The sequence below is a fragment of the Cimex lectularius genome, unplaced genomic scaffold, assembly GCF_000648675.2.
Source record: "Cimex lectularius strain Harlan isolate CLEC.00 unplaced genomic scaffold, Clec_2.1 scaffold39, whole genome shotgun sequence".
Classification (NCBI taxonomy): Eukaryota; Metazoa; Arthropoda; class Insecta; order Hemiptera; family Cimicidae; genus Cimex; species Cimex lectularius.
In genome coordinates this window covers 75,019-87,705 of record NW_019392653.1, presented here as the reverse complement: position 1 = coordinate 87,705, position 12,687 = coordinate 75,019, and the positions used below count along the sequence as shown (strand labels likewise).

Here is a 12,687-nt window from a genome sequence, read left to right as displayed (position 1 = left end):
TTGTCAACTACAATAAAGACAATTATGTTGTTATATGGCACTTCAACTACAATTAAATCTAAATTAACATTTTATTACGTTTCGTCGTCCGCTTGACCATTGATTATTTTCAATTAATTAAGGTTTTGGTTGAGATAAAAAAGTCAGTGTCACAAGCGGGATTCGAACCCACGATCTTTTAAATATCGATTGTCGCCGAAAATCAAACAGATTACACGACATTTGAAAAATGTCAAAAAGGAGGGAAAATTCAAAAGGTGTGGTTGAGATGGGAAGTTAGTGTCCGAGTGGATCGATGTCACGATAGCTCAAGTGGTAGAGCAGCGGCGTATTAAGCCGAAGTTCGTGGGTTCGAATCCCGCTTGTGACACAGACTTTTTTATCTCAACCAAATCTTTAATTAACTAAATTGACATATTAAACTACCACTACAATTATAACTAAGACAATAACTAGCACAGACGCTACATTGATATTTCAACTACAATTAAATCTACAAATATTACTACATATACTACAAATAAAAGTTAAAAAAAAAAATCTCTCGGTCAAGTTCAGGATTTGGAATGGAAATTGTACATGTAATTTTGCCCTTGAGATCAACAAGCAACCCCTTTGGGGGTTTGATTAATAAACGAAACCCCTGCAGACCCTTGAACTGGTCCCTCTTCTGAAGAAGGCTCCGCTTATCAAAAAAGTAATTTATTTCCTCTTTCCAGTTAGCAATTCCTGGAACAACATCCCGACGTCTTATCGGAATAAGGGAGCTTTAAGGGACTTTTTCCTTCTTTTCAGACAAAAACAATAACACATTCTTTCCAGAAAAAGTATTTGAATTATGTTTATCGTGTTAAAATTGAACAGATGGATGAAATGGTTATCTAAAGTTATGAGTAAGCTGTTTTTTATTTATTTTTTTTATTTACGGTAAATTACAACTACCTTCAATTCGGTAACATGTAACAATAAGATAGGCTCTCAGGTTATGTGTATGACTTGGGTTGATGGCGGCAATTTTATACAAGTACCCCATCGACCCAAAATTAGATTAATTTATTGTATTGAACAGTTAGATTGAGGAATATCGAGTTATCCATCTGCCAGAGTGAGTGCGATCAGTGTATGTAGCTGTTAATGTATTTATTGGTGTGACAGTGTATTGAGTGTGTGTTCCAGTTTGCTGCAAAAAAAATTTAAAAAAATAAAATAGGAAATATACACGAATTTAAGGTAAAAGTAGAGAAAAGCCCATTTGGAGGTACTCCAATAATGGTAAAATGTTGCCTATTGTTTCTATGTAAGTTCTTGGTTCAGATAAAAAAGTCAACGTCACGAACGGGATTCGAACCCACGATCTTCGGCTAAATCCGCTACTACTCTACCATTTGAGCCCTTGAGCTATCGTGACTTCGATCCTCTCAAACACCAACTCTCCGTCTCGACCAACAACCCTTCGAATTTTCACTCTTTTTGCAATTTTCAAAAAAAGTCTCAGCGAATTATGAAGTGGCCACGGGAAGCTGTTTAATGAATTGATACTTCTTTTACTTATTAAATATTAATCCATTTTACATTTTAATGGTCAATTGACATAGTTACTTCTTTCAATTAATTATTCTTTCTGTGTAAGGTCTCGGTTGAGATAAAAAGTGAGTGTCACGAGCTCTAGTGTAGTGGCGTATTGAGCGGAAGGTCGTGGGTTCGAATCCCGTTCGTGACACTGACTTTTTTATCTCAACCAAGACCTTACATATAAAGAATAATTAATTGAAAGAAATAACTTGGTCAATTGACCGCTAAAGCGTAAAATGGATTAACAGTTGTCTCTTGTGTGACTACAAGTAAAACTACAACAATTAAAGGTGAAACTACTAATATATAAACGCAAGTACAACTAAGATAGTTACTAATGAAGACTTGAAGAACTGCAACATACTACTACAATTAAAACTGCAACTAGTTCCACGTAACTAACAACTATATAATCTTCTACTTTGTTGTATACTTGTTTCACTACAACTTTCACTGTCACTACATGGAAGGTTTCGGGGGCATGTCCCTTCATTCGGCGAGGACGTTGCGACAAAATTTTTTGTATATGCTGGCTTACGGTAGTTGGGAGAGTTTTGTGAAATTTTTGATAACGGGTAGAGATTTCTTCTTGCATCAAAGGAATATTTAAGTCTGTATGTATAGTAACGTTTAGGTCCTAAAATGGAGCTTTTTTCGTAAGATTAAGGATTGGGCAGTTTGGATGGCGTTTGGTTGATCCCCACACATCAAGACCGTCTATAACGGCTTAATTATGGTGTTGTTAAGTAGCTTTCACCATTTTTGAGAGGTAAATGAGAACTTTTGTCAAGTCAAGCAAGAGCCCTGTACCGTGTCTTATTTCTAGACGTTTGAGTGGCATATGGGGATTCCACGTCAAGTTCGATGTACAGCCCGAAGTACTGACTTCTTTTCACAAGGAGATTTTTGGAAGACTTCTTTTCACAAGGAGATTTTTGGAAGACTTCTTTTCACAAGGAGATTTTTGGAAGACTTCTTTTCACAAGGAGATTTTTGGAAGACTTCTTTTCACAAGGAGATTTTTGGAAGACTTCTTTTCAATAGGAGATTTTGGAAGAATTCTTTTCAATAGGAGATTTTTGGAAGACTTCTTTTCAATAAGAGATTTTTGGAAGAGTTATTTTCAATAGGAGATTTTTGGAAGGCTTCTTTTCAATAGGAGATTTTTGGAAGGCTTCTTTTCAATAGGAGATTTTTGGAAGACTTCTTTTCAATAGGAGATTTTGGAAGACTTCTTTTCAATAGGAGATTTTGGAAGAATTCTTTTCAATAGGAGATTTTTGGAGGACTTCTTTTCAATAGGAGATTTTTGGAAGACTTCTTTTCAATAGGAGATTTTGAAAGACTTCTTTTCAATAGGAGATTTTGGAAGAATTCTTTTCAATAGGAGAATTTTGGAAGACTTGTTTTCAACAGGAAGTTTATGGAAGAGTTCCTCGCAATCATTTTCTAAAATTTTTACCGGAAATGGATATGCTTTGGTCTATGATTAGTACAACGTGTTGGTTTTTGTAGTTTAGGGCACATTCGTACATATGAATTTGTCCACACTATAGGAAAGTAGGTTATAGAGTGAATTTTTTGAGTTATAAGATAAAAAATCTGAGTTATAAGACATGACTTCTATTTTAGATGTTGTTGATACAATAAATGTCAAATGATCAAAGAGCTTTAGAAGGAAGAAGTAATGGTATCGTGGAGTTTAAATACCCCTCGGTAAGTTTGGAATAAGTGACGTTTCCTCAAACATAAACTATCAGGTGGATCCTGAAAAGAACATTCGATTTGATTTGATCAATACGAAATTATTTGATCGTAAATCTCTTAATTTGGTCGTTGCAGGCCATTTTGGTCTGCTTCCCCTAGCTGATATCCGAAAAAGTCACTTTTACAGAACAATACTTGCTGTTATTTACTATTACACTCAGTAATATTTTAATTAATATTATAAACACTACTATCATTACTTCACCGTCAAATTTTACTAAACATCCACTATTCTTATAATTAAAAAATTATGAATATTATTAGAAAGCCTTTCTATCAAGATATAAATTGGAAATGGTAATGTAAGAATCTTCTTCAGAATGAAATGAAAATTGCGTTCTTTGTAGGCTTCCCTTTGAACTTTAATATTACCAATAAAAGCTTTATTAACAATCACGTTAATAAAATTAATAGAAGATCTCTAGCTGAACCGTTCTTAATTGAATTTTATAATGATTTTGGCCACTGGAACATGGTGTGAAGAAACGATCAATTTTTCATCTAGAAATAGTCGAATGTTCAATTGCACACATTTTAGGATTTTTGTATGAAATTTTGTACTAATTGTTTTGTTTTTCTCCGTTGAAAAATACAATTGCCTCATTTCGAACTTTGCAATGAAATTTTTTATCGATATTCAAAAGAAAAAACAGTTATTATTCATTCAGCAATGATAGGATGATAACATAGACGATCTTTTATAAGAATTTTACGATTTAGGATTACCTAAAAAATCCTTGAATATTTTAAAGGAACAGTCTGGAAAAAGTTAGAAGCAGTTCTCTCTGATGTATGTAAATTAGTAATGGGTTTCGACAGGGTTACATTCTAAGCCCAATTTTACTTTCATTTTTTTCAGTTTTCCAAGATCATCTCCTTTCAATTCTAGTAAGTCACTATTTATTGTATTTGTTTATATGTATAGCAGGCCTGCAAAAAATATCAAAGTTGAGTCTGAAGTCAATCTATGAAAATCATAGATGGTATTTTAAAATGAGGAATGAATAATGTTTTTCTTCCAACATAACTCATAAAAAATGTATTGGCTGTCTATGTCTCCCTAGAATCTTTAAAATTTGGAATGTTTCTCAAACTAGTCATTTCAAATACATCAAGTATTGGAAAAGTTCTATCTATTTTTTATGAAATCAAGGAATTACCAGACACCAAATTTCAAGCTATATCTGGGATCTTCTACTAATCTAATTTTTGTTAGAAATTGAACCTTCACATTTGCTCATAATTCGTAAATGATGTCATATCATATAATCACTGATTGCCTACCCGAACGTTAAACGAAGAGGGAATACATCAAGGGTACGAGTTTGATCCTGCTAAATATTTAACATGATAATTTAGAATGATTCAATTCCAGCTTGTTATTATATATTTAACAGCTCAAGATAAAAAAGTTGCAGTTGGCTAAATATGAAGCAATTGGGAGCTACGTTGCCAGATCGTTGTAGAGCGGAAAGAATAGTACACCTACTATGCTCCCTTGAGGCATTCCCATATATTTCATGTTGGACCCACCGCGCTTTAATATCTAGTCTGTCTTAAATGGAAGCCAAACCACTAGAATCCATGACCTTTTTCACCATACACAACTCCAGGAATGTCTCAACTGGATTTCTCCAGCAGAGAGGACAGTTAAATCAAAAAGTAATCTCTATCGAGCTAACTTTCACAATGCCAGGTTGAGGCAGGATCGTGCAAATATATAAGAACCACATTCACCCCGTGGGCATGATTTAACTACATCAACCATACTTTGAATCCTAAAAAGCCATATTTTTCTTAACCATAATGCATAATGCTATTCTACCAGTTACTATCCTCCTTTATGGAAATATTTTGGTCTTCTCATTCCTGAAGCTCACAAACCTCCCAAACCCATGTCGTCTTACAGACCCGTGAACTTTCTTCCTTCATTAATATCCGTCCTATCCATCCTAAATGCATATAAAATCATTCTGTCTCATCAATTCGGCTTCCGTACGATCATTCCACGATCCAAAAAGATTCAGAGTTGTCGATACTACCTCCTATAATAGACTCTTGAGGAAAAAGAGTAGTGCTTGTGTTCGTACCTATATGAAGCATAGGTTTTTGATAGGGTTTGGCACCCAGGCATGCTTTATAAACAAAACCCTTCCCAACCAACTCCTTATAACCTTATCCTGAAATCCAATTTAAGCGACCACCTTCAGAGTGAGATGTGGCAACGAATCTCAGAAGTCATATACAAGCCGGCATAACACAAAGGAGAATTCTTGGTGTCATACTTCATATCATTTATACTACTGACCTATGATGTTCACCATTTACGCGATATCACAATTTTCACCTCTAACTCAAATACTATCCAAGAACCTCCAACATCCAAGAACACCTCGAGCATGCCTGGTGCACAAAGCGGATGATAAGACGGAATAAGGAAAATGTACTCAGTTGTTCATTGTACAACATAAATATCCTAGAACGTTATTGTAATCTATGGAACCTCACAGTCAATTTAAATAAGTCTAAGATCATGGTGTTCAGAAAAGGAGATCGTCTTGCTGCAAATGAGAAATGAAAATATAAAGGCAACCCGATTGAATTCGTTAACCACTACAAACATCTGGGTATAACCCTGACCCTGTCTGTCCATACTCGGCATTTTACCGAGAGGATATCATCAGCTAAATTTGGGATAAATCGTTTTTCGAAAGCCCTCGTTATTAACGGTAAAGTCCCTCCGTCCACCAAATATAGCTTATCAATTATGTGCTATGGTGCCCAGTGTTGGGCGTGTCAGCGACAGGAGTTGGTGGAAAAATGTCAACGTTTATTTAACAAGAAGTTGTTTGGGCTTTCCTTCTTAGCACCAAATTACATGGTTTCTATTGAGACTTCAACTTCTCTGGTTCATGTTTTCACCTTCGGTCACCATATAATATACTGCATCAAGACTTTGAATCTGCCTGCTCACCGCCTTTCTCGTTCTGTAGCCTATAAGGTTATCAAGAAAAACAAAACGTTCTGGTTCAAGCACTGGATTAATTTGATGGAAAGTACTCATGCTCAAACATCCAGGATCGGGATAAATGGTGTGCCCAGTGGATGGTCATACGTCAAAGGATGGACGAATGTTACCGGGAAGAGTGGCTCGACAGTTCAACCGTTTTCTTTTACACAAAGATCTGCAGTACCCCCCCTGCCCTGCTGTCACTTAATTCAAGAAATACAGATCTTTCGCCCACGAAGCTGAGTTGTTTTTTTAAATGAAGAAGCTATTGATTTTTCTACATTCCGTGGCGAGAAAGAGTTATCCCTCTGTGCTCTTTGTAACCTTAGAGAAAAGGAGGATGTGATCCATTTCTTGGGTGTATGTCCCATGCTCGCGGAATTTATTTATCCTCTTACAGGTCACAGCAGGCTTAGCAGAACCAGATAATTGAATTCCTTAATGGCAGGAACAGTTTGCAATTGATCAGATTTCCTCGACAGGCTTGGTCGTATCGACCTGATCTAATTAGAGAATTCACTTATGATGAATTGAGTTCTTTTCCTTTTAAAATAAATTTAATTAATTTAAACTCTAGGACCGAAATCCGTTCAATCAGCACTAAACTAACCTTACACAAGACTTGACTGCGACCAGTTTGGAAGGAGTGGAACTATATTTTGCCAAGTAACTACACTATCCACAATGACCTCAACATGCCTTTCGTCAACAAACTGATCTGTTCTTGATTCCAAAAGTGTCACATAACCTCTCGACCATCCTAACCTTACTGCTCGATCACCCCCTACCCATTACTTCGTGGTCTTGGCTTTTAATTTCTCATACTGTCAATGAGTGCCAGCATGGGCTGGTTTCTCATGGCATGTGCGTCATCAGTTTAGTGCTGTGACCGTGTGAAAAAACTTTCTGTGATCACATTTCTAATACGGACTAATACTTAGGGTACAAACAAAATAATCAAAGAGTAAAGTGCAGGTGAAAATGGTTTTTGGTTTGTAGTTCTCCAATATTTCTTGCTCACCATTCTATTTTCTGCGAAAAAAATATTGGGTTTATTTTCCTTTTTCTGTATGCTGTTTTTTTTATTCATAAAAAGCTTAAATATTATTAAAAAGACAATATAAATTTTTGAAATTTGTCCGATAATAATTTTTAAAAAATTCCATCTTTCTAGTACTTTTTTGGCAATAGGCTTGAGTACTTAAATAATTGTTAAAAACTGACAAAATCCCTTATCGAATTTGACTTTCCTCACAAAGAAAAAAGTATTTTTTATTCAAAAATGTTTTTTTAATTTTGCTTCTTTTTGGGCGAGGGGATAATTAAGCCAATTGGTATTATTTCAATCAATAAAATTTAAAATAATAAAAACGGAAGGACTTTCTAGAAGACCTGGTAATTAAAAAATGGTCTTTTCAGTATTTTTATTTAATTTTTATTTAATTGACTTTAATTTAAAGTTGAAAAAAACAATCACATTGAGCATAATTTAATTTCCAATTAATGGATTTAGGTGGAAGGAAAACCGTGAACGATTTGATAGAAGTGAGACGATTTTATTAGAAAATAGTCCAAATCCTACTAAATCAGTTGTACCTTTTCAAGACGGAAAGAAATCGCTAATTAAACCCCACCCCCGTTGTCGGAAGGGGGTGGTTAACGTTAATTGGTCTTGTTGCGATGGCTGGCGGGGTTGGAAACGAGGGGCAATCACTGGATGCCCGCCCGCTAATGAATTGGATCACGCAAATTTATTATTATGAAAGGAAGGATGCAGATAAGGGGCCCCGTGGCGGTCCGATGTTAATTGAATGTCTTTCAAAAGGGAATTGCTTCCAATCCCACGACCGCCAGACCCCTGACCCTTCCTTTCGCATATATCCGACGTTCAATTTCCGAAACCGATTTTTTTTTCTTTCTTTTTCTCTCTATTCTCCATTCTACCTCCGAGATAAAGATTGTCACATCTTGTTAGGACTTGATTACTATAACTAATTAAGCTCTTTTGGACAATGGTCGTGTCAAAAGAGAAAGACCGGACCAGTCTGCGTATTTAGCAAGAACATACCACTTTTCATTTTAAATGGGAAAAACAACTCAAATTTTTACTAATTTACATACTTATACATACCAGACAACTTCATAAAAAAAGTTCACTTTCTCGGACCCTACTGGCTCGTCTGTTTTTGATTGATTATTATACATATGTACAGAATTGAGCGTGTGACTTATAAACCAACGTCTATACGCATTCTAGCTAATAAATACATTCACTCGCAATGCTCACAAAACTATGCATGCTCCAAGTACTGTGTTTCCTCCAGCAATCGGAACAATACTGTTTTTTGTTATTTTTTGCTATTTTGTTGACAACTTCTAACATTTTCTCTAAAATGGATACCAGGAATTGGAGGAGTTCCTCCTGAGCACTGCAGTTGTTCTACTTATTGTATTTTATCCCTGGCTCCATTGGCGGTGTTCTTGCATCGAAGAAACTCATGTTTGAAGGGGGTTGGGACCAAATTCAGGGTCACTGAGATCTGATCCTGCCCCTTCCATTGAGTTCGGCTCGCTATGTAGAGCCGAAGAATATACCCTTCAATTTCTTTCAATTCCGGCCACCGGTCCCCATTAGGCGTCAGATAAAAAGTCCAGAGGACGGTGGGGATCGAACCCACGACCGCGGGATATACTAGCCGAGAGTCTGACGCCTTAACCACTCGGCTACCGCGGCCACCAGCAATACTGTTAGCTGTGTTCTAGCATAATTCTCATATCGGATACCATTGCTCGCTATGTAGAGCCGAAGAATATACCCTTCAATTACGTGAGAAACATTAAGTGACAGTTTCACAGTTGGACAAATACGTCGTATGGCTTCAGTCCGAAAAAAGAGTGTCGGCCTCGTACGGCCAATTCTTAATCGAGTAAACTTCATCCCTTTATTCAGACCCTTCCATTACCCGTTGTACACAATAACTAATCTATTGAGGGTCAATTGAGCATTCAGTAATCCACCTTAGACCTATTCTCCCTACGTATTCACTCTAAAAAATATATTCACTTTCACTATGCAAAAAAAAAAAACGAAACGCGTCATCTTACAAGCGCTATATTCAATAAAACAGCCCTGTTTCCTGCGAAAATCGGAAAACGAAGCTCAGAAACTAACTCCGGTACAAATCTCATAAGGGTGGCTGCTCGCTCTCTATATGGAACCGGAAAAATTACTCCCTTTAATTAAGTGGGACACGAGGCATGGATACTTTCACACCTACTTCGTACGCCCCCGAAATAAGAGTCGTGTGCACCTCGTATGATCTCTTTTTGTAAATCTCCATCTTCGTTGATTCAGATCACTCTTTGCACGAATTATCTAATCTAATGGAGGGCCGATAGTGTACTAAATATTCCAACAACGCCCATCTCAAACTACAAATTTACGCTAATAAATACATTCACTGTTTTTATTTTTCCTCTATTCCCATTACCGGATTCCTTTACCCCAGTCTCAACATCACCATGACCCGTTAGCCTCTCGAGGATCCCCTTCAAACATCTCTTCTTTTGGTCTAGGAAATTATACAGCATCTGGCAACCTTATTATAATAGCCTATTCTTAGTCGGGAAGGTCTTTCTTTTTTTAATTATTCTTTTGAGGCCTGTCTTACCTTTTGCACCAACTAACCTTTTTAAACGTCCACAAGGTACTCAATATTGCACCATTGTCCCACGCACATTCACGCTAATAAATTCATTTCATTCTAATAAAGACGAAAGGAAACAACAATGTAATATCTATGCCTACAATGTACAATAAAACAGGTCTGTTTCGATAAATCTAGAACCCAGTAATCATTGTAGTGGGTAGGCACTTCTCGTTCCGAGTGTACCATATGCCTATACGCTTTCACGCTAATAAATACACACAAAACTATATATCTATCAACTACTGTGTTCAATAAAGAAGCCCTGGTCCTCTAGAAATCGGAACGATACTAGTAGCCATGATCTAGCATAATTCTCATAACACCTAACACCCTTCTATTATGTGGGACACAAAATCTGATATCGACCAAATACCATATAGAATAAAACAACCCTATTTCCTCCAGAAATCAGAACAAGACACTCAAATGCTGTGAGCCGTGATCTAAGCATAATTCACATATCGGGTAGCATTCCTACACGCTCTCTATGTAGATCAGGAAATGTCACCCTTCATTTAAATAGGACACTTTGAGCAACGTTTTTCTACGTACGTCGTCTTTGCCCCAAAAATAAACGTCTGTGTGACAACCTTGTATGACTTATTCTTAGTCGGGTGGATAATACCTCTTCATTGTTTACAAATGTTAACCAATCTAATTGAGGATCGATGAGATACTCAATAATCCACTATCGGTTCCATAACATTCACTCTAATAAATATATTCACTTGCAGTGTAAACAAAAGACAAAACCGGATATCGACCAAATACCATATACATTAAAGCAGTCCTGTTTTCTTCAGAAATCGCAGCAGGGCACCCAAATACTGGTAGCTGTAGTAGAGTACAATCCTTAAATCGAATGAAGTTCCTACTCGCACTCTATACGGAGCAAAAGATAACGTTCAATTAAGTGCTGCCTTCGAGCAACCTTTATCTAAATACCGGACACCTATGTCGGCTTAGGACCGAAACTAAGAGTCTGTGTGACAACTTATGACCTATAGTCGCCGACCTTCTTATGTTTCTCGGGAATAAACTACAGAGCAACTGGCGGACTTTACCTAATGGCCTATTCTTCGTCGGGATAGTTCCTCTTCTTCAGATGGCAGCACATGTACATTGATGGGACACACAATCAGCCTTATCACACTACGCATTCACGCTAATAAATACATTCAGTCTAAATATATACAAAACAAAATATTTATGTGTGTTACTTTATACAATAAAACAGCCATAAATTTATGTTTGAAAATTTTTCTGTAACCACCACATAATAACAAAATTATTTTGTTATATTAATACGACAGTTAACCATGTGTTACATCCAATTTAATTTTTATTTAATTACTTGTGTTGTTATTATTAATAATTTAATTTTTTTTATTTACTCGACAACAGGCTGGAAGAGCGGATGACCTACTGTTCTTGAATAAGGACGGTAAATGGGACGGTGATGTAAGAAACGAAATAAAACAATAAAAAAATCTTTTTTTGATTAACAATAACAATAAAATAAACGCTTATAAATAAAAGTCCTAACAACAACAAAATCTGGCATTTCAACTGCAACGCATGATCTTGAGCCCAGCACTTTTAACAATTTACAGGAATGATCCAATATCGGATATTAGTCTATTATCTTCTAACTCGCCTTTCGGAAACAAATATTTACTAAAATAAATGACGTTAACTTTTCATATTCTTTTAACAATTGTTAGAAATTAAGTTAATTAAATTAATATATTGCATGATTTGTAATGTTTATTTTTTTAATTGTTATTTAATAGTTTTAATATTATTTTTTGAAATGGGCTGAACATTGATATAGTTTAGGCAAACTAGCCCTGTCAACACCTCATAAAGCGTCAGGGATCAAACGGAAGATTACAGGTTTTTTAGCATCTAACTTTTCAATTTTTGATGGACCAATTTAATGGTCAATCTAAGATAAAAACTATACACAAAGCAGCATGCACAAACTTAAAGAAATTAAAAGAAAAGCATGAACGAAAAAGCATGGAGTGGGGAAGTTATGAAGTGATAGCAGTCCTAAATCAGAAATCATCCCTTAATCCATTTGAGAGCAGGTATGGGCTTTTTTATGAAGTAGAGGAGATTTGCTGTGAAGAAATCGGGAGGAGTAGTTATACATGGGGATTAGAGTGGGATTGAAGGTTGGTCAAGATTTTCCAACTTCGTTTATAAAGGGAACATTTAGGTCGTGATGGATCGTTGGAAACGTGATCATTGACGATGGTTCAAAGGTTGACATGTTGGCCAAACAGGAAGCCAGAAACCCTACTGCGCCCTAGCAGCCTGCCACAAAAGAGGATGCATTTTAAAATGAATCCTTAATGAGTCCGAAACCTGGTGGAAGAATACCACAGTTGTGCGGCATGCGAAGAGATTCATAGAAGGACCAACCGCAAAACTTACAAAAGAGCTATTGGAAGGCAACCGCAACCGAACCAGGATTCTGGTTGTACTCCTGACGGGGCAATGCCACTTAAGAAAGCACATGCACCGGATAGGAGAACAGACAGAAGAAACACTGTGCAGATACTGCCAGGAAGGGGAGAAGATCGCAGAACACATTTTATGTTTCTGCAAAGGTCTATGTAG

The 12,687-nt window shown here is 36.4% G+C and overlaps 1 protein-coding gene across 4 annotated transcripts in view; it reads left to right on the top strand.

Annotated features, from left to right (window-relative positions):
• The window catches only part of LOC106671161 (collagen alpha-1(XXV) chain-like), a 57,341-nt gene that overhangs the window by 32,269 nt on the left and 12,385 nt on the right, over positions 1–12,687 (top strand). For all 4 annotated transcript variants that reach the window (XM_024230700.1, XM_024230699.1, XM_024230698.1 and 1 more), the window contains exon 3: positions 11,464–11,520. In XM_024230700.1, the coding sequence (XP_024086468.1) occupies positions 11,464–11,520 (57 nt within the window). The remainder of the gene's footprint in view (positions 1–11,463; positions 11,521–12,687) is intronic.